Source organism: Takifugu rubripes, chromosome 1 (assembly GCF_901000725.2).
Source record: "Takifugu rubripes chromosome 1, fTakRub1.2, whole genome shotgun sequence".
NCBI lineage: Eukaryota > Metazoa > Chordata > Actinopteri > Tetraodontiformes > Tetraodontidae > Takifugu > Takifugu rubripes.
This window is the reverse complement of record NC_042285.1, coordinates 17,878,518-17,901,454: the sequence shown is the minus strand read 5'-3', so window position 1 is coordinate 17,901,454 and position 22,937 is coordinate 17,878,518. Positions and strand designations below refer to the sequence as shown.

The 22,937-nt window shown below is 41.5% G+C and overlaps 2 protein-coding genes across 7 annotated transcripts; both read left to right on the top strand.

Moving 5' to 3' along the window:
• The first annotated feature begins 218 nt into the window (after nt 1–218).
• On the top strand, nt 219–13,974 carry morc3a (MORC family CW-type zinc finger 3a). Of its 6 annotated transcripts, none has more exons than XM_011608925.2 (19): nt 219–363; nt 4,349–4,421; nt 4,673–4,805; nt 5,527–5,753; nt 5,896–6,049; nt 6,142–6,277; nt 6,356–6,484; nt 6,574–6,693; nt 6,782–6,879; nt 7,028–7,132; nt 7,274–7,402; nt 8,054–8,128; nt 8,217–8,259; nt 8,350–8,439; nt 8,545–8,605; nt 8,692–8,764; nt 8,854–9,805; nt 10,154–10,320; nt 10,398–12,302. In XM_011608925.2, the coding sequence occupies exons 1-19, from the start codon at nt 334–336 to the stop codon at nt 10,528–10,530; spliced, it is 2,928 nt and encodes a 975-aa protein (XP_011607227.2). In that variant the 5' UTR covers nt 219–333; the 3' UTR covers nt 10,531–12,302. The 6 variants fall into 6 exon arrangements, with proteins under 6 accessions (XP_011607227.2, XP_011607233.2, XP_029691075.1 ...); XM_011608931.2 differs by lacking the exon at nt 219–363 and adding an exon at nt 1,525–2,267; XM_029835215.1 differs by lacking the exon at nt 219–363 and adding an exon at nt 2,278–2,479.
• A 1,290-nt stretch (nt 13,975–15,264) lies between these two features.
• On the top strand, nt 15,265–22,146 carry chaf1b (chromatin assembly factor 1, subunit B). Its single transcript, XM_003961851.3, has 14 exons — nt 15,265–15,370; nt 15,654–15,802; nt 16,047–16,179; nt 16,288–16,408; nt 16,925–17,028; nt 17,156–17,252; nt 17,378–17,462; nt 18,504–18,597; nt 18,716–18,785; nt 18,866–18,957; nt 19,078–19,237; nt 19,571–20,119; nt 21,069–21,157; nt 21,727–22,146. The coding sequence occupies exons 2-14, from the start codon at nt 15,677–15,679 to the stop codon at nt 21,798–21,800; spliced, it is 1,794 nt and encodes a 597-aa protein (XP_003961900.1). The 5' UTR covers nt 15,265–15,370; nt 15,654–15,676; the 3' UTR covers nt 21,801–22,146.
• Nucleotides 22,147–22,937: the final 791 nt, after the last annotated feature.

Genomic DNA, 22,937 nt, shown 5'->3' with positions numbered 1-22,937 from the left:
AAAGCGCACACTTTACTTCACTACGCACTTTACAAACATCACGATAATTCTACAGCTCCCGCAGGTCGACGTGAAATGCCCGGTGGGATACCAAGCTGTCCCAGGTCCACGCTGGATAAACCCAAAAAGATCTACTGAAGGTCAGTTGATGAAGTACACGAAACGAGTACACTTCCGGGCAACTTGGAGGGCTTGGAACCGTACTTGGGCGGCCATCGATGACGTTTCACTAGAACGTGATAACGCACAGGCAGAAAAGTGCGCGCGTTATTGATAAACGTCATCATTTTCGATTTGATACCCTGTTGTCAACAACGTTTCCCGGGCTGCAGGATGACAGACCGCGGAGTGCCTCTGAGTACGGTAAATGCGTCCTTTCCTTCTGCAGCGGCGCAGCGAGCGTTTCGTGGGTGGGGGCGAGCGTAGGTCCAAAGACTCTAATGTTATTGCTTCTGTTTTTTGTATTTTTGCTTATTATTACTTTTTACTGCTGCTGCTAGTATTTGGTTGTTGTTCTTTTGAGGCAGTTTCGGTGAAAATCCTGAGTTAGTAAACCCACGGGTGAGGTTTTGTTCGCCAAACCAGCTGCGCTTGACTCTGAGACTGCAGTCATGCAAACAGTTCGGCAGAAGCAGCAAAGCCAGCGGTCACTGATCCCACTGGCGCGGTGTGTACGAGGCATTACTCCTGAATTCACTTGCTTCACTAATTCTGAAACTGTTCATGGGATGTTAACCCCAACAATAAGTATGCATAACCCTAAGTGAAAAAAAGACTCGTCACAAGAAATTTTGTCAACGATGAAACCTTTTGGGGAACATTAATATTTCATATTTTGGTGAAATTACAAGTGAGCATGATTCCGCTTCAGGCTGATAGTGATTAGTCCCAAGATGCGCTGGGCTAAATTACAGATTCTTAAATACCCCAGGACACCCCTTACCGAATTTAACTAAATTCTGATGTAGCATGACACGGGTGCATCATCCTTACCGTGTCTGTCACATGCTTTAGAGATTATTAATCTGTACATTAATGTTAGGACTTGGCTATGCATTAAGAGTCAACTAAAAGTAATATTCTTTGGGAGTTAAAACACATGATTTGCACAGACGTCACAGTCCGGTCAAGTAAAGGTGTAATAAATGTTTTAATCCTGGGTTTAAATCCTGAAATCATGAACATCATCACGGTGTCAGACTGAGATAGAATCATCAAGTGATTTTTGAATGAGGTTTAATTTGAAATCCTACATCAGAATTTTCTGAAAATCAGTGAAGAGTGTCCAGGGGTTGAGTACTGGAGTCATCCAGTGATAATCCTGCAGGGATTCCCTTAAATTTTCCATCTCCTGAGGTTCTCCTGCTGCTCAGCCTGGATGTGACTGGTGATCACTGATTGCGGATGATTTGTTTTGTCTTGTTATTCCCTGATGAGTTGCTATAGGTTGACAAATGAAAATGAAAACAAAGGATGGGGGGGGGGGGGGGGGGGGGGGGTAAATATACAAAATCAGTAAAAAAAAAAAAAGTTTTCCGAACTTCAATCCACACCAACTCTGAAAAGGCCGTCCTGCTGCTCTCAGGCACCTCAGCCTGAAGAGGGTCAAGAGAAGGTATCATACTCCTGTAGGCCCTGAGTTAGGGAGCCACAGCGGTGCATCACTCCCTAACTCACAGCTGTTCCCTAACTCACAGTTCCCTAACAGCACAGCTGTTGGCCTCGCGTTGAGTTGGTTTTCCTTAGGGTTATTAAAAAAAGAACTCTTAGGTTGCAGCGGTTTCAGCATCTTTGGTGCTACACAGGCTGGGCACAGCAGGAAACTCTGCATGCAGATTATACCGCAAAGGCCTTCCTGCTGCTCCCCGCAGGCACCTCAACCTCAAACACTCAGAGAACTTCTCCCCCTGTTGATCACTAGCTGCACTCAGTCGGGGGGGCTCATTACGTCGATCGCGATCTACCGGTCGACGTGATATTATTATATGTCGGCCTAGCGTTCACGTCACTTGATTGATATACGGGGCAGCCAATTAGACGACAACTGAATTTGACATTCAGGTGACCAATCAGCGCAAACAGCGGCGCTATGTGCAGCAGAACCTCCGATGTCAGCCTATCAGCAGTCCCGTTACTTGATTGACCGTTAGGTCACCGCGCATGCGCAAACAGCGGCGCTAAGCGCTAAGCTATTCAGTGAATTAGCTCTGGTGTTAAGCCATCGCTAAAGCTTCTGGTCATCAAAATGAATGAGGGAGCGGGACCAAGTAAGAAGACAAAAACATATTACTTTCATACGGAATGGGAGGTGGACTTTTTTTTCACGATGTCATTTTCGAAGTGCGTTGAAGATTATTAAGTCCAAATAGCGTTGCACCATGACTGGTGAACATTTGGAAGTGTTCTTGAGGCTGGCTGTCAGCAGACACTGTCCGGACTGTGCATCCCTGGCTGATTCCGTTCAGTGCAAGTCATCAAAGTAAAGTCAGGCAATTACAAAAGAATGTTGATTATTATGTGTGTTCTGCAATATTGGCTCATTCGGCCATGCACCTCAATACTCAATACATTTGAAAATCATTAGATGTTTTGCATTTTTGTGGTGGGTAGATCATTGTGACTTGGTCATTTTGTAAGTAGCTCGCGTGCCTGCTTGCTGTTCCATTCATTCATTCATTCATTCATATACATTGGCAACATATACGAGAGCAACAGTGATATTTATTCCCTTTTGCGTGCCCTTACAAAGATTGTGCCCTGGGTGGGTGGTTGTCAGTAGTATCTGCAATAGCACCATTTGGCCGTGAGCTCAGGACTTTCTTTGCCTTTTAAAAGTGTGTTGGCAGCAGCTACGAGCTCCTTTCTTGCTGCTGCAGTGTCGGTGGTTAGAGAGGGACTTCGTGTGTTTGCGCTTCAATTTTATGGGCAACACTCCTCAAAATGTTTGTGCTTTGTTTCATATTATCGAATCAGTTTGCCAGCTTTTCTCAGCTTTTACCACAGCCGATATGTTAGACTAACATGCGCTTCAGTCAGTGACGTGCACTGATTTCATCACAACAGAGTAGCATATTCACCATTTGATTGGCAGCAGTTAACGCGTTATGTTTAAAGTTTAGCAGTAGTACCGTATTTTCACGACTATAAGGCGCACTTAAAACACTGAGATTTTCTCAAAAGTCGACTGTGCGCAATATAATATGGTGCGCCTTGTGTGACAAAATCTGCGGTGTGCCTTTGGTAGGTGCACTACGGTAAACGCTCCGGCCATTGATTAGCTGCACACCTCAGCCTAAGGACCCCTAAAATGGCCCCGGTCAAACGACACGCGTATGAGGCTTATTTTAAACTGCAGGCCATCGAATATGCGGCTGAAAATGGAAATCGAGCAGCTGCAAGACATTTTAATATAAATGAGTCCATGGTCAGAAAGTGGAGAAAACAAGAAAGTGAACTGCGCCAAGTGAGGAAGACGAAGCTGAGTTTCCGAGGGAACAAAGCAAGATGGCCCGAGCTGGAAGACCGAGTGGAACAGTTGGTTGTGGAACAGCGAACAACTGGAAGGGCCGTCTCTACTATCACCATTCGACAAAACGCCAAAGCGATTGCTGAAGAAATGGACATTGACCACTTCCGAGGAGGTCCGTCTTGGTGTTTTCGCTTTATGAGGAGGCGGAATCTCTTCACCCGCTCAAAGACAACTGTTGCGCCGCGGCTGCCCGCGGACTACCCGGAGAGGGCGGCCATCTCCGCGCCCAGCCACATCCCCAACATGGATGACATCCCTCTGACTTTTGACATCCCTTTGACCCACAAAGTGGAGAAAAAAGGGACCAGCACGGTGGCGATACGCACAACGGAGGACGAGAAGCGGAACCGGTCGGTGAGTCTGATTCAGTTGATGAAGAAGAGGAATTCGGGATGTTGGATATTGAAATAGCGCAGCTGCTTAATTCAGATACAGAAGATGAAAACTTTGATGGTTTTGTGGCGGAAGAATGAATATTTTGTTCAATAAATGTGTCGAAACTCACTGTTTTACTTCCGTTGTCATTTTTTACTGTATGTTTCAGCATGCGCCTAATAATCCGGTGCGCCTTATGCATGTTTTAAATACAGATATAGCACCCATAACTGAGACTGCGCCTTTTATTACAGTGCGCCTTATGGTCGTGAAAATACGGGTGCACTGATTACAGCAATATAGGTTGGATCCAGAAAAAAAAACATTAAATCACTATGAGATGATTGATTATGAGTGGATTAATCAAAAAAGATTTGTCAATTTAACCCTATTTATTAGATTTATGTTTAAAAAAATTATTTTTTCTGCTTTCCCGACTTGCAGCTTTGTCCAAAGTTTCTTCACACAAATTCTACCAGCCACACCTGGCCCTTCAGTGCCATAGCTGAGCTGATCGGTGAGTCACTGTTGTTTTGCTATTATATCTTGTTACGCAACTTTCTGTATCTTTGTGCAATACACGGCCAGATTTCTCTATCAAATAGAAACACGGTTATTTAGTCATAAACGACTTTGCTTTTTCTCAGTCACCATTTGTGTGTGTTCACATCTTTAAATATATTTCTGTTACTAAACTGATCACAGAGAACACGGTGTAAATCATTGTATGCCTGTATGAGAATTATCAATAATTGCCTCTTTTGCCAGACAATGCTTATGATCCTGATGTAAATGCCAGTCATTTCTGGATTGACAAGACTGTGATCCAAGGACACGATTGTCTCATTTTGAGGGATAATGGCAACGGGCTGACCCATGAGTCAATGCATAAAATGCTCAGGTACTGACAGCTCTTATTCTACATGCTGGAGGAGATGTAGGAGTTCTTTTCTTTTTATATGTCAAATCTCTTTCCTGCTGAATGTGACGCACCGTGCTGTAGACAATACAGATTGCAAGCACACATCCAGACAGGAAGTGGTTTTCCTGCCTGGTGTCTCACTGGTTTTAACGCACAGTTGGCTTACAGCTCTCCAAGATATATCAATACCATTTAAACAGTAAGCAAGAGCACACCAGTCTTGGGTCTCACAGATGGGGACACTGAGGCACAGTCCTTTTCACCCCGGAACAGACGTGCTGTAATTTCTTCACAGCATCGTGCCACAGCGGTGGCAGCACCCACGTCGTGCTCGGTGCAAACGATGCTGTAGAAGAGGTGTCATTTCACGCAATAACGCATGTAGTATTACACTTTTAATGTCCCGCTGCTTAAGGTTTCTGCTGTAGAATTGTTCCATTTATGTAAATACACCGTCTCTCCTTCTTTATTGTATAGTTGCTCAACATTTGTCGGTCCCTTAAACATACATGTGAGCACGTAAACCTTGTAGTTATTCCAGATTAATACCAGCTTTACATCAGATTTATAATTTACAATTTTGATTGTATAAGACGCTATATAAATAAAGATTGATTTGATTTTGATCATTTCTGTTTTTTCATTGCTGTATGAAGTTCTGTGATTTTCACTGTGCTATGTTTGCATTTTCCCACCTTAGCTTTGGCTACAGCGACAAGACTACTTTGAAGGGGAAAGAGCCAATTGGAATCTACGGCAATGGGTTCAAATCTGGATCGATGCGCCTTGGCAGCGATGCCATCGTCTTCTCCAAGTCAAGGAATGCACGTTGTGTTGGCTTGCTCTCCCAGACCTACCTGGAGAAGATTAAAGCCGAGCAAATAATTGTCCCCATTGTGTGCTTTGAAGGAGGGAACAACAACAACCATATCCTTTACATGCTGGATCAATGAAGCCAGTATCATCTTTGCTGATTCAAACGAGGGACAAAGCAAAGTGATAAGTAGTGATTGAAAAACACAAATCTGGACAAATGTTCCTGAAGATTCACCCTTAACGTCCACCCTACCTTGTGTAAAAGAGAGAGACAAGGCCAGTCTGCAGGACATCCTGCAATACTCTCCATTCAGAACTCTGAAAGAACTCCTCCTTGAGGTGGATGCCATCAGCTCGCCCCCGTTAGGAAAGACTGGCACACGGATCATCATCTGGAATCTTCGCCGGTCTGAAGCCTGAACATAAAAACATGCACTTATTATATATACTGTATATAGGATATTAAAACATTTGAATATCTCTTTTTTTTCTCCAACAGGACATCTTCTGATACAACAGAATTTGACTTTGAGAAGGACCCATATGACATCCAGATCCCATTGGATGAATCTGACACTCGGCAAGGCAAGGCGAAGGCGGTATCATGCGTCCCAGAAAGTTTTCGCTCGCTGCGGGTAAGGAGCAGCAGGAAGGTGTCTCTGTGAGATTGGAAGACAATCAAAGGGTCCTATTTTTATTCCCTTTACATCAAGGCGTATTGCAGCATTCTTTACCTGAAGCCCCGGATGCAGATCATCATTCGTGGTGAAAAAGTGAAAAATCAGCTCATCGCTAAGAGTCTGGCCTTCATCCGAAAGGACCATTACAAGCCTAACTTCCTGGTATGATCACTGCCCATCTTAAGAGGTCTATTTTTGTGGTTTGATTATGGCTTTGCACTCACTGATCCTTACTCAAACTGTTTATTCAGGACAGACGCATTCCTATCACCTTTGGTTATAACACCAAAAGTAAAGACCAGTATGGCGTGATGATGTATCACAAGAATCGTCTCATTAAGGCTTACACACGTGTAGGCTGCCAGTTAAAGGTGGGCTGTTTTGCTCCGTGAGGTTGTGAACAACGTATATTTCTAAATTTTAATATTCTGCAGGGTGAAAACTCTTTATCTTCTACAGGCCAACACCGAAGGGGTTGGTGTGATTGGAGTCATAGAGTGTAACTTTCTGGATCCTACACACAACAAACAGAGCTTTGATGAGACTGACAAATACCAGTATGGACACCGACGCCTCATTTTTGCCCTCTGTTGACGTTCATGTCCCTGATTTGTGTTGTGGGATACTAAAAACAAAGTCAGACATCTGAATCATATTTCACTATGATGTCTGATTTTTTTTTTTTTTTCCCCCTCATTGTTACAGTAAAACCATTACCAGTTTGGGGATTAAACTGGAAGAGTACTGGAAAGAAATTCGCCACATGAGAAAGCAAGAGGATCCAAAAAGCATTCCAGCGGAGGATGCTGTGTTAGTACACTATGGAGCATCTTTAAATGTTTTACACACATTATTTCGTACATATGGGCCTTTCATACTGCATGTATTGTGCTTTACTAACTTTATAAGTCACTTGAGTGATTCCCTATACCTGTCTCTATGCATCTTCAGGAAAAGACCTGATCAAAACTGGGTACAATGTGATGAATGCTTGAAATGGAGAAAACTCCCAGACGGGATCGACTGCGACAAGCTGCCAAATAAATGGTTCTGCCTCATGAACCCTGATCCCCAGTTCAGGTAATGCAAAGTACAAATTTATTGTACTAAGTACAGATTTTAATACCCAAATGTTCTGGATGTCTTTCATCAGACTTGCAAGTCCTGTACATGCAATGCTTTAGCTTTCTGCTCCAGAGGCAAAAGCTTTCCAGGCACTCCTGTCTTGGCTACTGTTGCTAACATATGATTGGTCAGTGGCAGTTCTAGTGCCAGGCTTTAAGGTCAGTTTAGCCTCCAACCAATAGAGGGTGCTATGGCCGAACAGCACGCCCATAAGGTTTCCTTATTTGAAAACATTAAATCAAAAACTGCTGTACAAGTGATGGACAATGAAGAATGACATGGCAATAAAGCTCAGGCCGGCCCCTAATCGCGTTACCTTCAAGGAGCGTAGGCCATATAGATAGTGTGTGTTGAAATCAAGTCATATTAACTAGACTGGTCGTTAAAAAAAAAAAACCTAAAAAAACCGACTCGAGTAGCAAAGAGGCAGAGGTTTCACAACTTACATGGCACCAATATTTGATTCAGACATTATGGCAGAATTTATAATTTAATACTCAAAACATCAGTATTGGTGTTCCAGACAATCTCACGCCACTGTGAAGGCAACACAAGAGTACAAGCAACAAAAGAAATGTTTGTTTATTGTATCTAATTAAAATTCAGGAGCTGCCACGTGGAAGAGGAGCCCGAAGACACAGACGCTGAGCAGCCCACATACCGTAAAACATTTAAACAACAGTAAGCTGTCTTTCAAATAAAAGCATTTGTTGCTTGTCAAAATGTGGATGTACAAATGACATTACTTTCCTGTATTTAACTTGTACAGGGAGAGGCAAGAAAAGAAGACGAAAGAGATCAACAGACAAAAGGTAAAAAATGCCATCATGTATCATTACATCTTGATAAAGATATATTTCGGCACGTCTCAAAGTTGCAACGTTACTGCTTTCCTTCGCTAGGAAGAGGAGGAACAAAAGCATCGGGAGCAGCAGCGATTGACTGACCTCACCAGGCAAAATCGAGCACTGAAGCGGCAGCTTCGGCAAAATGTAAATTTTCTAGATGACGTGAAAATCTTTTGGCAAGGAATAATAAATTAAACGATGGTAAATCCAGATTTAATGATAGAACTAATGGACCCTGGTTTTCAACAGCCTACTAGGTCCCGCTCTGCCCATGTAGCACCAGAGACTGGAGCCACTGGTTCACAAGCTGGTAAGGAAAAAAGGCTTCTAGATTTGTGTCTGACGAAGACAGTTTGAAAATATAAAAGTAACCTATTCTTCATTTCTTTCTTCTAGCTTGTAGCTCCTCCAATAACGATGGTCTTCCAGTTATTGCTAATGTATTTTCACTGTCATCAGGACTCCCAGGGTATGTTTTGGTTGATTTTAGACTAGAATACATATTGCTATTGCTTATTAACAAAGTCTGTTGTCATAAATTGGTTTTGTGTGTTACAGGGGGGAAAGACCACAGCCTAGAATTCTACAGGAAACACCAAAAAGACAGAAATATGATCATCTCTTTGTGAGTATTTCAGAGGCAGCCACACCAATGGATGAAAGCCCAGCCAGTTCTCCATCACTGCTTGAGAACATCAGTTCTGACCCTGCTGATGACCTCGCCATCTCGGAGAGCCCCGTTAACCCCAAACCACAAAAGCCGAGCGTTGAGTTGATCACACACAAGATGGAGACGGATCAAAGTAGCATGGACATGCTGCCAGAATTTGGGGACAGAGGAACCCGTCTGGATACAACAGAGGAACCCGTCACTATGTGCAAAACTATTCAGACGGAAGAATTCAAAGTGAAGAAGGAGGAGCCTCAAAGTCAAATTGAAGGGGAAAGTAGTCGAATACAGGTGGATAATTGGAGAAACACTTTCTGGGTGAAGCAACCAACTGAGAAAAAGATCCAAGACGGCACCAAAGGTGCAAATCCAGCGACACTGAGGCTCCAGAGAGGGGTGACACATCCCTTAGAGGCTATAAATCATGTGAATGGCAGTCTGAATGATGCAGAGGACAACCAGGAGCAGCTCCAAGCACCCACAGAGACCGCAGCTCAGGAGAGAGACGCACTGAAAGAGCAGGTACGAATGCTAACTGTGCAACTGCAGGAGACGCAGGACAGGTTGGAGGAACTGATGGAGACCACGGTGAAAAAAGAATGTTCTCATCAGTTCAGCCAGACAGAGGATACAACAGATTACAAACATTTATTCAGCACGGTGAAACAGAAGATTGACGAATTAACCAAAGACAGCAGGCTTTTACTGCCAACCACGGAGGCGGAGCCAAGGGCCGTCCCAGGTGAAGAAAAAGACGTTTCTAAAATTATACAGCCGGTGGAGCTTCTGGTCAAAGAACTGGAACAAAGAAACAAGGAGAGGGATGAACTTTGTTCACAGGTCAGTCAGAATTACAGGTTTTTGTGACTTTCAACATGGAAACTCTGCAGTTGTGCTTGAACGCGTGCATGTAAATCATGTTTTTTGTTTTTTTTAATTAATTGAATATGAAATACAAATATAGCACCAACATCCTAAAGATGGGTGGTTGTATTCATATTACTCATTTTAGCATTTGATATTTTCACACTAATTCTAACCTCATATAGAAAACGTGCACAAATTAATCTATGGATGTGTGTGTACATACTGACGTCATCCTGCTCCAGAATACAACTGTGTGTGGTCACTGCTTTATGATCCATTTTTCTTCTGTTGCCCTGCAAATCCTTGGTTCTTTTTCTACAGCTGGATGTTGTGGAGAAGGAAAGGACAAAGTTAGTAAAGCAATGTGAGGAGCAGAATTTGGTCTTGCAGCAGAGGGAAAAGCCACCAGAGGACGCTTTGCTTCACGGAACTACAGGACCTACAATACAGAACTATTCAGGGAACGTGGAGGCAACAGCATATAAAAGGTTGGTGTTAAAATGTATCCGACCATTGGACTTTCAAGGAACCATGTTGGACTTTTTCTCTGTCTCTCTGCTCCCAGTAGCCTGATCAGTCTTCGACAGAACGTCGGTCGCCTTCTCGTCACCACCATGCCTGCACTGGATCTGGACCAAGTAAACTATGAGTGCAATGTCATTGATGAGATACTGGATCAGGTTCTTATGAATCCTTAATCTGGTGGAACACCTGACCCGAGCAGAGAATATGGCTTTTGAGAGGAGGAACAGGGAGAAACGTAGCAAGATGACAGTTAGCTAAAACTATCAAAGACACCGTCTACAGATAACTGTTTGTAATACCATGCTGCAAATGTCTCCATGTTGCTCACCTGTTTGGTTAGGCGCTGTTTCCCTAATTCTCCTCCAGAGAAGAGCAATCATTTTAAAGCGGTCTGACAGCGGTCTTGGCTTTTACCAACCACTCAAATGCTAAACTTAAGTCTTATGGGAAAAGGAACAGGAAATACTGGTAGGATAGGTTCTCCTTCCTCTTCTGATCATCTTGGAATTTTCAAATAAGGTCCTATATATTTTTCTAGGTCTAGACTTTTTTTCATAAAAATATACTGTATTTTGTAAGTAGATATGTTGCTGAGACAGTTAAATGAGAAGTGAAGAAGGGAGAGATTGAAATGTATGAAGTGTATGCTCCATCCTCCTTATTGGACATGTTGCACTTTAATTTTTTCTTTTATATTTTATTCTTTTATTGTTTTTATAATTCTCATTGTGTTTCTTTCTCCCTTTTTACACCAATGCCTGGCTAACAGTTGACTGGTGCTCAGTTTATTTGTTGACTAAAGGAAAATGACATGAGAATTTAATGTTTTGTTGTACATTTTAAAATACTTTTGCTTATTGAAATGCATTTACTATGAACATAACAATATTTTTTTTTACGGTTCAAAATATAATCAGGTACTTAAATTAAATGCTGTACTTAAAAATGAGAAATGTGCTGTTTCTAAATGAGGGAAAAGAAACGTCTCAGAAATATTAAAACACCACTTGATATCACGGGCATTCTACAACAGAACTCGGGAAGAGTGTTGTAGATGCTTCAGTTCCTTCAAATCGCTAAATTGACAAATTTATAATTTCTAAATTATTTTCAACTAATATTCTGAGAGGGGGGGAATAATAGACATGCTGATCTACGCTTCATCCCAGTTGGTGGCGTTAATTCACCAATTCGTTAATTAAACGTCACTGGAGGGAGAACAGGAAGCGCTCCTTCTACTCCGCAGAAACGTGAGTTCACAAAAAACATAGATAAAACCCAGCAGTTCTGAAACCCCGTAAACTGTTGCTAAGACTGTTAGCTAATGCATGTTTAGGACGGTCGGTTTTTAACACAGTGCAGTTCCGCTTTGTCAAACGTTTTGCATATCGGAATGCGAGAGACGCGTTTTCTCCTGAGCCGAATCCGACGACTGTGCGCTTCCGGTCTGGAAAGCCAACGCGGAAGTGACTTTCGTACAATACCACCAAGAGCCGCTGGGGGGCTCTAAAAGGCTCTTCTCCTATCTACTCCCAGTCATTATCAATCATGGAATACTCATTTAAAAAATGTTATTCACACATAAAGGTGTAAACAGTTAAAGTTCAGCATGCTAAAATATAATCTGGTGGTCCATTTGAAATTATTTCCATAATTAGATATTAATCTGTTAAATCAGGGGGCATGTTTATTGACATCCTTTACATTCTATAATTATTGAAACTGCAGTATTTGTAATAATTAACTGTATGTACAATAGGATAATATCATGGCCAATACCAAAATAAAGAAAAGCTAACACCCGAGTAAATGTGACATATATGGGATTAGAACAGAAGAAAATATAATTGGCGGGGGCTGCTTAAAGATGCAGGATGTGCACTTGCTGCATTGCTCTTGTGATGGTGTGAATTGGGGCCGGATGCATTAAAAAGATTAAATACAAGGTTTGCAGGCTAATCTCTTCAGTAAAAAGAGCCACCCAGCTAGCTAGCACCGAGCTGCTAACAAGCAACTTTAAAGTAGCAACCAGTTTTCCTTCAACATTTACCACCAGGAGCACACAGCATGTGAGTGCTGTTTTACAATCAGACACACACGGTACCATGTGGAAGGTACAGGTGGCACCAGGAGAAGGTGATCATGACACTTGCTCACTCCTTGAAGCAGGAGAGAACAAAATGCCAGATTTTTTTGGGAAAAGAAATCAGTTTGTAAGGAAAAGGGTAAAAGCTATGTACAACAACAACCAGTCTGCTACAAAAGGCCCAATCATAGAAAATGAAGGTCAACCTGGGGGAACCACCACAGCTCCGCCATGTTGTCCAGTTTATATCACCACCACAGCACTACGAACAAAGTATTATGGTCAACCTCACAGGCAAATGCAGCGGTGCCGCTTTTGTCCGAAGCCCCTGTATAGGTTTCAGCTCTAAAGGCATCTGATGTTGCTTCTCTGTGAGCTAGCCAGAGCAAAGAAACCCCTGTCTGATGGTGAGCTGGTGTTCAACAGAGGGCTTTATCTCTTGGAGGTGATAACATGGCTAAAACTTTGATACACTCTCTCTGTCTTGTGTCACAATGATGTGAAGAATTTTGGACATGCTGAGAAAAACTCAAGCACATAATGCAAAGCTGCGATGATCTTTGGATGTGGGGGAGCTCCTCATTTTCTCAAGACTTGTAATGAACTCCCTCTTTTTTTAAGGAACACTTTTTCTGTGAGGCAGGTGCCTCATACTGCAAATTCCTTGATGGATTTTTTAGTGACATGGCCTTTTAGTTTGTATATTTCCTCTTATTTAAACCTGTAGTCTGCCATTTCACATATTTTAAATAACATTTGGTAATGGTGTGATTCTGCTACGTTTTGCTCTCTTGTGGATGCAGTACTGTAAAAAGGCCAACAATCTCTAATAATCAGCCCAAATTACACTTCTCTGCCTCTTCCCCACATGAAAAGAAAAACGCTGCAGTTTTTACGAACTGAATGTTTTTTGTTTGTTTTTTTTAACGGTCACATGGTCTGCCAATTTGTCTGAGGACTGAATTAAAACAATTACACCTTCTGGACTCCATTACTCCATTTGTGCTGACCATCTGTTTCTTTCCTTCAGAAAGTCATGATTAGATTCTCAAACCAGGGAAAATAAACTGAACCACATCTTAAGTGATGTTTTACTCATGTTGTACCCTGAGAGTACAAGCAACAAAAGAAATATTGTTAATGTTATCAAATTAAAATTTAGGACAGTTTGAAAATAAAAAGTACCCTATTCTTGCTCCAAGCACCCACACAGACCGCAGCTCAGGAGAGAGACGCACTGAAAGAGCAGGTACGAATGCTAACTGTGCAACTGCAGGAGACGCAGGACAGGTTGAAGGAACTGATGGAGACCACAGTGAAAAAAGAATGTTCTCATCAGTTCAGCCAGACAGAGGATACAACAGATTACAAACATTTATTCAGCACGGTGAAACAGAAGATTGACAAAGCCAAAATTATGCAGCTGATGGAGTTTCTGATTAAGGAGCTGGAACAGAAAACAAGGAGAGCGATGAACTTTGTTGAATTTCGTGTGTCATTAGCCAGCATTTGCTGATATTGTCATGACAAATTTGGTCTGTTGGGTGGTGGGCTTAATTGGCCTGACTGCTGCCGGCTGATTGAGAACTTTTTCATTAAGCTGTGCAACCTGCATCCAAGCCCATTGAAATGTGGAAAGACAAATGATTTGAGATGGTCCTTAATTCTTAGAGACTACCACTGAATCAAACTGATTATCGCTGGCAATACGCTGCTGATGCAGGACACAGACATTCAACGGGTTAAGGTGAACCAAAACACCCTCATCCAGTGGCACAACCGACACCAAAAGAGACTGAAACACTCTCTGAGACTGCAGGGAGCTGTCCTGCCTCAGCCAGCACAGCCCCTTCAGGAGGACAGAGTTCTCCCTGATGAGTCCATACAGGCACAGGAGGAGAACAAATATCACCTGCCCAAGAGTAATGCAGGCCAGGCAGAGCAAAGGCAAATACCTTCATCCATCCAGCTTCCTCGCCCAATCATGCCAAAGGGGCAAACTAAGAGGAAGTCATTAAGGGTATCTTCAGCACCATTGACTTTTCTGGCACCTGATCTTGCGCCAACAGCTGGAGTGCTACTCAGGGTCCACCCGACAAATCATCATATTCGTCCTCACAAGAAGCTGAGGCCACCATGAAGAGGCCACCTATATGTAAGGTAGCGACAAAAACATCAGAAGGGCTGTAAAATACTTAGTAATTGCAAGAAATCATTTCATTGTAAATATGTTTTCTACAGGGATTGCTTTTCTGTAGAGTATATATTTGTAGATTTCTGTTTGTAGGTTCGGGGTTGGTAATCATGCCATGTCTTCTTGTGTTAATATAATTCCTTTATGCATATTTTGTTCATTTGAAAATGTTCTATAATTCTGGGGGGTTTAAATTTGAGGGACGATCGTGAAACGTAATGCAGATGACCCCTATCACATGGAAGGTTGCGTACAGGATGGAGCCGATATCGTAATCTGAAATTATGGTGTTGAGGTGAAATATGAGGGAGTGAAAACTTAATACTTTTGAGGTGAGGCAAGCACACATCATCAACGTTTAATAACTTAAGATGCCAATTTTGTCTAATTGATTTGTGCCAAATGGTACTACGATCAAAAGTAACACCTAGAAGGAAGTTGATCAAATACAATATAATAAGTGATAGAACCAAAATGGCCCAAAATTGACCACTTTTCACAACTTTTTTATCGGAAGTAATGTGTGCACAAGTTTTCCTGAGTTTTTGAACTTGCTAACGAAATTGATCAATACCGAAAGTTGTTAGAATTGGGGGGCGGGACATGAAATATGAATACAATGAACATCCAACTTCCGTTTCCGCATTTCTGACCAATCACTGGAGGCTTCTCGACCGGAAGTTTTCAACGATTCATACGCGGGAAACATCACTGCTGCCTGAACACAGACGAGGTAAGAGTTTGCAACTAAAAACAAATCCTGAAACCTAGAGGAAACTGGAGCAAACAGCATATATACGATAAAAGTATTTCATGTTTTAACATATTTTAACCCCCCCGTGCCCTAAAAAAAACCCCAACAAAACAAAAATTCGTTAAAATGTTGCTAACAGCGCTAGCTCGCTTATGTTTAGAGCGATATATTTCAGCACGGTGCTGTATCGCTTTGTAATCTGAGATTACCCATGTACGTTTAATTCCGCAGATTTTATCTTTGAAACTTTGGTGCTCTCCAGGTCCTTTTCGTGCATGACTCAGTATGAAGGTGGTAACGTGTGAAATTGCTTGGCACAATAAGGAACCAGTTTACAGCCTGGACTTCCAGCACGGCTGTGATGGACGCGTTCATCGTTTGGCAACAGCTGGAGTGGACACAGCAGTCAGGGTGAGTGACTACAGAATCTATTTACATCTGATGTGCGTGAATATGAACCAATAATTCATAATGGAAAGCCTTTGAACGAGGAGAATTTTGCTTTATGACTCCATTGAGTGGTGAATACGGGTTTCTTTCACTAATGTTTTTGATAATAACTGATTTGTGGGGGGGTGGGGAAATTGCCTTTTTTGATCTAGTCACATTTTTCATCGCCAGTGGGTGTATATCATATTTTGGCTTGATTCTGCAGTTGTGGCGTGTGGACCAAGATGGGGACGGAAAAGCAGTCGTTGAGTTTCTGTCCAACCTGGCCAGACATACCAAAGCTGTCAATGTGGTGCGCTTTAGCCCAAATGGAGAGCTGCTTGCCTCAGGAGGAGACGGTATGAGACGCATGGTGCACAGATGTAATGTGCATAAATAACATGCTGGGTAGTATTTCATCAGGGAAATACTCTTTATTGATCAACTGACTTTTACGTCTTGCACAGATGCAGTGATTCTGCTGTGGAAGCTCAATGACTCTAAGGAGCCTGAACAGACTCCTGTGTTTCAGGAAGATGAGGATGCGCAGCTTAACAAAGAGAGCTGGTCTGTTTTCAAGACTCTAAGGTACACAAATGTAGCAGGTTTGATACCCACCAATTGACCTTTTTAAGACCCATATGGTGTGTTTTCTGAGTAAGAAGACTTCCTTGTCAGACACTGTAAATATAAATAATAAAAAAAGGGCTTTTAACTGTCACATTTTATAGCTACGTACTGTCTTCTACACAGCTTGACTTGTTTTGAAGCTTTCATTCTTCTTGTGCCAACGATAAATTTAATATTTAACACCCCAACCTTTGTAATATCAGTTGCATCTGGCAGATTGAGACTAGAACAAGGATTCAGGAGCGACACTTGGGTACTCTGAGTGCAACAAGATGGGTATAAACAGCCTGAAATCTTTTCTGCCCTCTGATGGCTGAGTGCAGCATGGGCCACTATTGTGTCCCCTTTAGTTATTTGATACTATTGCTGACACTGACAACCAGACATTTTTTAAGAGGATTTCTCCACAACGGTTTCGATGTTTTGGAAATTGTGTTACTGTTTGATCCTTTGCATCTTATAATTGACATCTAGGGGACACATAGAAGATGTATATGACATCTGCTGGACACGAGATGGGAACTTCATGGTGTCTGGTTCTGTTGACAACACTGCTGTCATGTGGGACGTTAACAAAGGTTTGCTTGGACTCGCATATTTTCTGTACTAGGTAGATCTGCAAATAAATTTGCCATAATGTTAATGTGCTTTTTGTGTGGGCTTTGTATCTATTACACCTTGTTTTTTTTGTATTTGCACATTTAGGACAGAAACTGTGCATCTTGAATGACCATAAGAGCTATGTGCAGGGCGTGACCTGGGATCCTCTGGGCCAATATATAGCCACTCTCAGCTGTGACAGGTAGAACAAATTACCCTAGAACCCCATGTCAGAGCAGTAATTAACTTCTTAAAAGTGTTTGCTACAGCTGTGGTGGTCTGGATTCAGTAGCATTGACTCATTGATTGTGTTTTCTGCCCATTCAGAGTAATGCGTGTTTACAGTACTCACACCAAGAAGAAAGCCTTCTGCATCAGTAAAATGAGCTCAGGGCCACTTGCAGATGGAGAGGTCAGTGTGTGGTTTTTCTACTAGTTACTAGACATCTTCACTTGATCAGAGACCCAAACCTGACACATTTCACGTGCAAATCAAGCAGTTTCCATCACCCTACCCTCAAAAAGGAAATGATTTTAGTAGTATTGGGCTACAGAAACACTTAGGCGATGGAGAGTAAAACAGAAGAATCTGTCTTACCCATTTAGGTTAAAAGGGGGGAAAAAAAGTGTTTTTGTAGCATTGGGTAAACTGCAGCTTGTGTAATATTGGCCTGTCGAGCTAGAACTGTGGTAAAGTGATGGACAAGGGGAAAATTAAATGACTTATTTAATGCCAATAATTAAATTAACCCTGCTTTTGTGTTGTAAATTTTCTACACTTTTATCCTTCAATTTGTATTTGATAAATCTTGCTTTTATTTATGTTCTTATAGTATAGGACCCATTTAACTAAGTAACCACTGATCTGATCACGTGATTAGAAATTGGAGTAAATTGCATAAAAGGTTCGGAATTGGAAAAATCTGGATCACTGATATATCACAATGGTACTGTTGCTTTGTCCAGTGGTCCATGTGTAAACACTGTATTTGTTGGATGTGGAGAGTGAGCACCTAGAAACATACAGTTGACTGGTGCTAGTCATGTCATTATTTCTGTCTGGTACGTATTCAATTTCATTGAGTAGGCAACAAGGCTTCTAGTACTGTATATTTCTATGAATAGGCCTACTGTTCAGGCACCGTGGGTGAGTGCAAAGGCAGCACGACAGCAAAATGCAACGTCTGCAAGATGGGCATTCTGTGCAGTGGGAAGAAAATAATGCACCTTCAACACGACAAACAGGATTCACCACCTGGGAACTAATTACTCACAATTTTCCGATATCATTGATTCAATAGTGATTAAAGCTGCAAGTGTCCTGTGACTGACTTGTCCATGGTTGAATTAGCACTAATCTTTACCATAATATCTTCTCAAAATGATTCTTTTATTTTTTTAAAGAAAGATAATCTTCCAGTACCTGCTCCAAAGTTGACGATTGTGTTTGCAGGTCAAGCAGTACCGAATGTTTCACGATGACAGTATGAGGTCATTCTTTCGACGTCTTTCCTTCACACCAGATGGATCTTTCCTTCTCGTTCCAGGTGCCCACTAAACCATCATTTTTCTGATTAAATGAAACGTACGGTATATAAGAACAGTTTATCTCTACTGTGTATATTATTCTTGACTTCTTCCCCATTTTGTTTCTTTTAACTTAAGCTGGCTGTGTAGAAATTGGAGAAAACATCATAAATACCACTTACATCTTTTCCAGGAAGAGTATGAAGAGGTAAACATTGAGTATATGCTATTGTATTACATTTATCTGAAGCCCATAAATGTATTAATGCTGGCATGCCCGGTTTTTAGGCCTATCGCCCACTTACCATGTCCAACCAAAGCCACGCTGGCAGTCCGGTGCTGCCCAGTATACTTTGAGCTCAGGACAAAGAAAGGAGCAGGTAAGAATTCATGTCTCCTTATTTAACGGAGTGGAAGAACAATGCAGCTGTTGTTTACATGTTCTCTCTGTTTCACCCATACAGTGTTTGTTCTTAGTTTTTCCTCCCTTTTGCCTACAGATGGTTCTAGTGAGACTCTCCCCAATGCTTTTCACTTACCGTACCGCATGGTGTTTGCTGTGGCATCTGAGGACTCCATCTTATTATATGACACACAGCAGACGCTTCCCTTTGGCCAGGTGGCAAACATCCACTATCACACACTGAGTGACCTTGCATGGTAAAGCAGCAACTTCTTGTGTTGTGTCTTGTTATCTCTGAGGTTTTATATCTTTTTGTAGCAATTAAGCAAGGAATGTGTCCTTGCATGAACTGACTTTTTTTTTGTTAAATAGGCCAAGACAATGGAAATACAACAATCTACAAAATGAAAAGATTAGGAATTAGAAAAGAATAATTAAAAAATGTGCTGATCTTATATGAATAAAGAAAATCTTTGACTAACAATGAACTGAAAAGAAATTCCTCTTAAGTGAAGTTATGAAATGTTAAAAGGGTGCAATTGTAATTCATTTAGATTGTGAACACTGAGACGATTTTATCTCCTCTTTAGGTCTCGTGATGGTTCCTTCCTGGCTGTGTCTTCCACAGATGGTTACTGCTCCTTCTTGTCCTTCTCTCCTGGGGAGCTGGGTACTCCTTTGAAGGAGCCCCCCACCCTGGAAGTCTTTGCCCCAAGCAATGGTGTTGAGAAAAAAGGAAAGAAATTGGCCAGGACTTCATCTCCAGGGAACCTGACTCCCTCACCTCAGTGTGGTCATGGAAAGGAGATTCAATCTGCCACCCCTCCAGAGGAGAAAAAGGGCACCCCAAATGCAAAGACCAAGCCTCAGCCCCGCAGGATCACACTTAACACTCTGGAAGGATGGAGCAAGCCCACTACCTCCAAAACTACAACTGCTCAGGTGCACACCACAGTGAGCACCAGTGCCCCCTCCACTCCCCACCCACACCATGTCCCTCTCACTCCTAATAACTCCTTCACAACCCAGCCACACATCACCTCCCTCACTCCCTCCACTCCTAAAGGCCATAGCAAAACTACTTCAGCTGGTTCTACAACCCCAAAGGGTGTAACCCCACCAAAAGGACCCACCCCAAGGTAAAATTAAGAGAACAGTGTGATGATTGTCTGTTTTATTGTTATAGGTCTTTTTTATGGCTTTACATTTTGTTTTCAGAAAAGATTTGTTTTCCACTGAATTATTATTATTAGTTTGTTTTCCATTTTTTAAGCAATAGTCTATTTGGGTCAATCGCATAGTCTATTTGGGTCAGACACTTTTCTGCTCTGTGGTCAAATATGAGTCTTTTGCACTCAATTCATCACCATAGTGGATTTGAATTAAGTAGCTTTTATGACTGAAGGGTAAACTTTCAGATTGAATTTAATAGAATTTACAAAAATGTTGTTCTTTATGAGATATATAGATATATCTATATAGATATATCTATATATCTATATAGATAGATATATCTATATAGATATATATATACTACTGTAATTTTCATTACAGTAGTTGCAGTTCTTCTATTGAACTCAGGTGAATAATGCAGGTGCAGCCTCTCACTAAAGTACATGAAAGTTGATGGAAATAGTCTGGTTGTGGAAGTCACTCCACCAAGAGTACTACATCCTTCCCCCAGTACTTTAGTGGTGCTTTACTGGTTTTCTATAGAGGTGTACTGGAGTCTCTGAAAATAGTTCTCAGCAGAAATGTGGACACAATATCTGATGATGTGAAGAGGTTTTCATATTTTAGGAGCTTTACATGTGTTGAGCCCTGGACTGGAGAACAAAGCCGTGTCTGGTACGAGGGATTCGTTGGACCCCCTGCTGACTATAAAATAATCATCACTAGCAGACAAAGGAAGCGCTGCACTTGTTTTTGTACTCTGACTTGCTGCAACTGCTAATCGTGGTTAAACATAGATTAATGAAGTGGAGCAGTGGCTTACGTTGCTTTGTTACATAAATTTGCTGTCATATTTTCCTATTGTGGTGTTTTACCAATCTCTTGGAGTGTCCTGACTATACTGTTTGTTTACAGGAGAGTGCCTTTGACTTCTGTGGGATTACGGTCCCCAGCTGATGGTTCGCTCTTCTGCACTCCCTCCTCTACCGAGAAGGCCAAGCATGGTTAGTGATGCTGCAGATTTAAAAACAAAGCTGACAGAAAATTGCTGTCAGACATGCATGAACCTCAATTCAGACATCATCTGTCCTTAGATCAGATAGTGTGTTACTTGCTTGTACTCTTCTCTACTTTATCAGCAAGAAAATTAGATTTTTAAAATTCACATGTACATCACGGGTTATTATTCACTTTGGCAATGACCATGTAGTAAAGCTTGTTTGAAAAATAGTGAGTGATTTCCTGTTTTGTACAGTGTGAGTCTTCTTCAGGGATCCTTTCTAGGGAACATGTGACTCATATAGAGCTTCACATTCTTCACAAACGCTGAAATTTAGTAGTGGTAGATTAAGCTTTACTAACGCTCTTATACATCAGATGAAAATCAGTTTTCTAGTGCATCGGGGTTTATGATTTTGATTATTGTCAAGACATCTCGGATCCAGACAAGGAAAACTGTTAGTGAAAATGATGTCACCCTCAGTGTAATTTTTAAAGAAGGTATTAACTTGGATACAAATAGCTGCTGTCCGTGACAGAGGTCCGTGACATCACATCTGTTTGTATTTTCCAGAACGTCCATCTCCACCCACTGACCCGGTGTGCCAGCCTCCAGAGTCTAAACGGTCCAAGCCCAACGAAGCCTGATTCTGACGTCACTCAGGCTTAAAGCTGGGGAAAAAATTGGTTTTGGCATCTCAGAATATCTACAAGCTCGTCCATTGGATGTGACACCATAATGCAGGAGCATTATGCTCATGTAATGTACTCTGATGAAACCGCACCGCATCATCAAGTCATTTTTATTTGTGTACATGTTTTATATCATACAGTGAAAGCGTGTTTATTCTGATTTGTTTGACACTCAGATGTCAAACAAATGCTAGTCAAAAATTGTCTCATATTTCAAGAGTTACTGGGGAGAAAAAGATATTTTTGTTTCACAAGGCTTTTTTTCTGACATTGTAATAAAGGCTTTTTGGTCTGTAGGTAATTTTTTAAGCAATGATTAATCCAAAGGGATGGGTTGGGCCTTCTCCACTAAACTATTCATATCAGAAATTATTTTGATTGATTTGAGGATTCTGTTAAAGGTCTGATAAAGTTAAGGTTGTGCTGAGGTCTATGACTTGTGCACTTTTAATGCATTTTCACTGGACTTCACGGAAAAGCACAAAATGATTAAATGATTTTACGAAGATGAAGAAATTCTAAAATGATTGCCTTCGAGCCAAACTTTAAAGGCAAAATACATTGCATTTTCTGTACAACAGATGGTTTTCATGTGATAGTTCAAACACAAAATCTACTTTCATTTAACTTAAATTTGAATGTGACAGTTAATTGAAATCATCACTGTGTTGATTCACAGGAATTAAACTCTTGCATAATCTTCTGCCCTGTTGCATTGACTTAAATTGGGGCATTTATGTGTCCTTATTAACAGTGACTTAAACGAAGCAGTCAAAGGTTTTGCAAAATAAGGCTGCTTTAGAATATGTAACAACCAAACCCTAGTGTAACTGAACACTTCCCCCTTGAAAAAATTAGTTAGGCCTGCCTATGATTTCAAGAGGTTTCAGGGATCAGTTGTTGATGACATAATTTCGGTGTTTCACTTAATCACATTTAACTTGACAATGAATCCAGAAAACACCAGGCTGACAGAAGACGCAGAAGATCACGGTACACTGACATCGTGTGAGAACAACCTACCTTTCTACGAGGGGAAGAAATTTGACTTAAGTGACAGCTCGAGTAGCCAATCAGATTTCGTCTCGCGGC

Excerpts from the sequence above, each read along its gene's own strand:
- morc3a (XM_029834956.1), top strand. The coding sequence starts at position 3,617 with ATGGACATTGACCACTTCCGAGGAGGTCCGTCTTGGTGTTTTCGCTTT. Across the intron at positions 7,133-7,273 it reads ATTCCAGCGGAGGATGCTGT|GAAAAGACCTGATCAAAACT; the intron begins GTTAGTACACTA and ends ATGCATCTTCAG. Across the intron at positions 7,403-8,053 it reads AACCCTGATCCCCAGTTCAG|GAGCTGCCACGTGGAAGAGG; the intron begins GTAATGCAAAGT and ends ATTAAAATTCAG.
- chaf1b (XM_003961851.3), top strand. The coding sequence starts at position 15,677 with ATGAAGGTGGTAACGTGTGAAATTGCTTGGCACAATAAGGAACCAGTT. Across the intron at positions 16,409-16,924 it reads TCTGTTTTCAAGACTCTAAG|GGGACACATAGAAGATGTAT; the intron begins GTACACAAATGT and ends ATTGACATCTAG. Across the intron at positions 20,120-21,068 it reads CCAAAAGGACCCACCCCAAG|GAGAGTGCCTTTGACTTCTG; the intron begins GTAAAATTAAGA and ends GTTTGTTTACAG.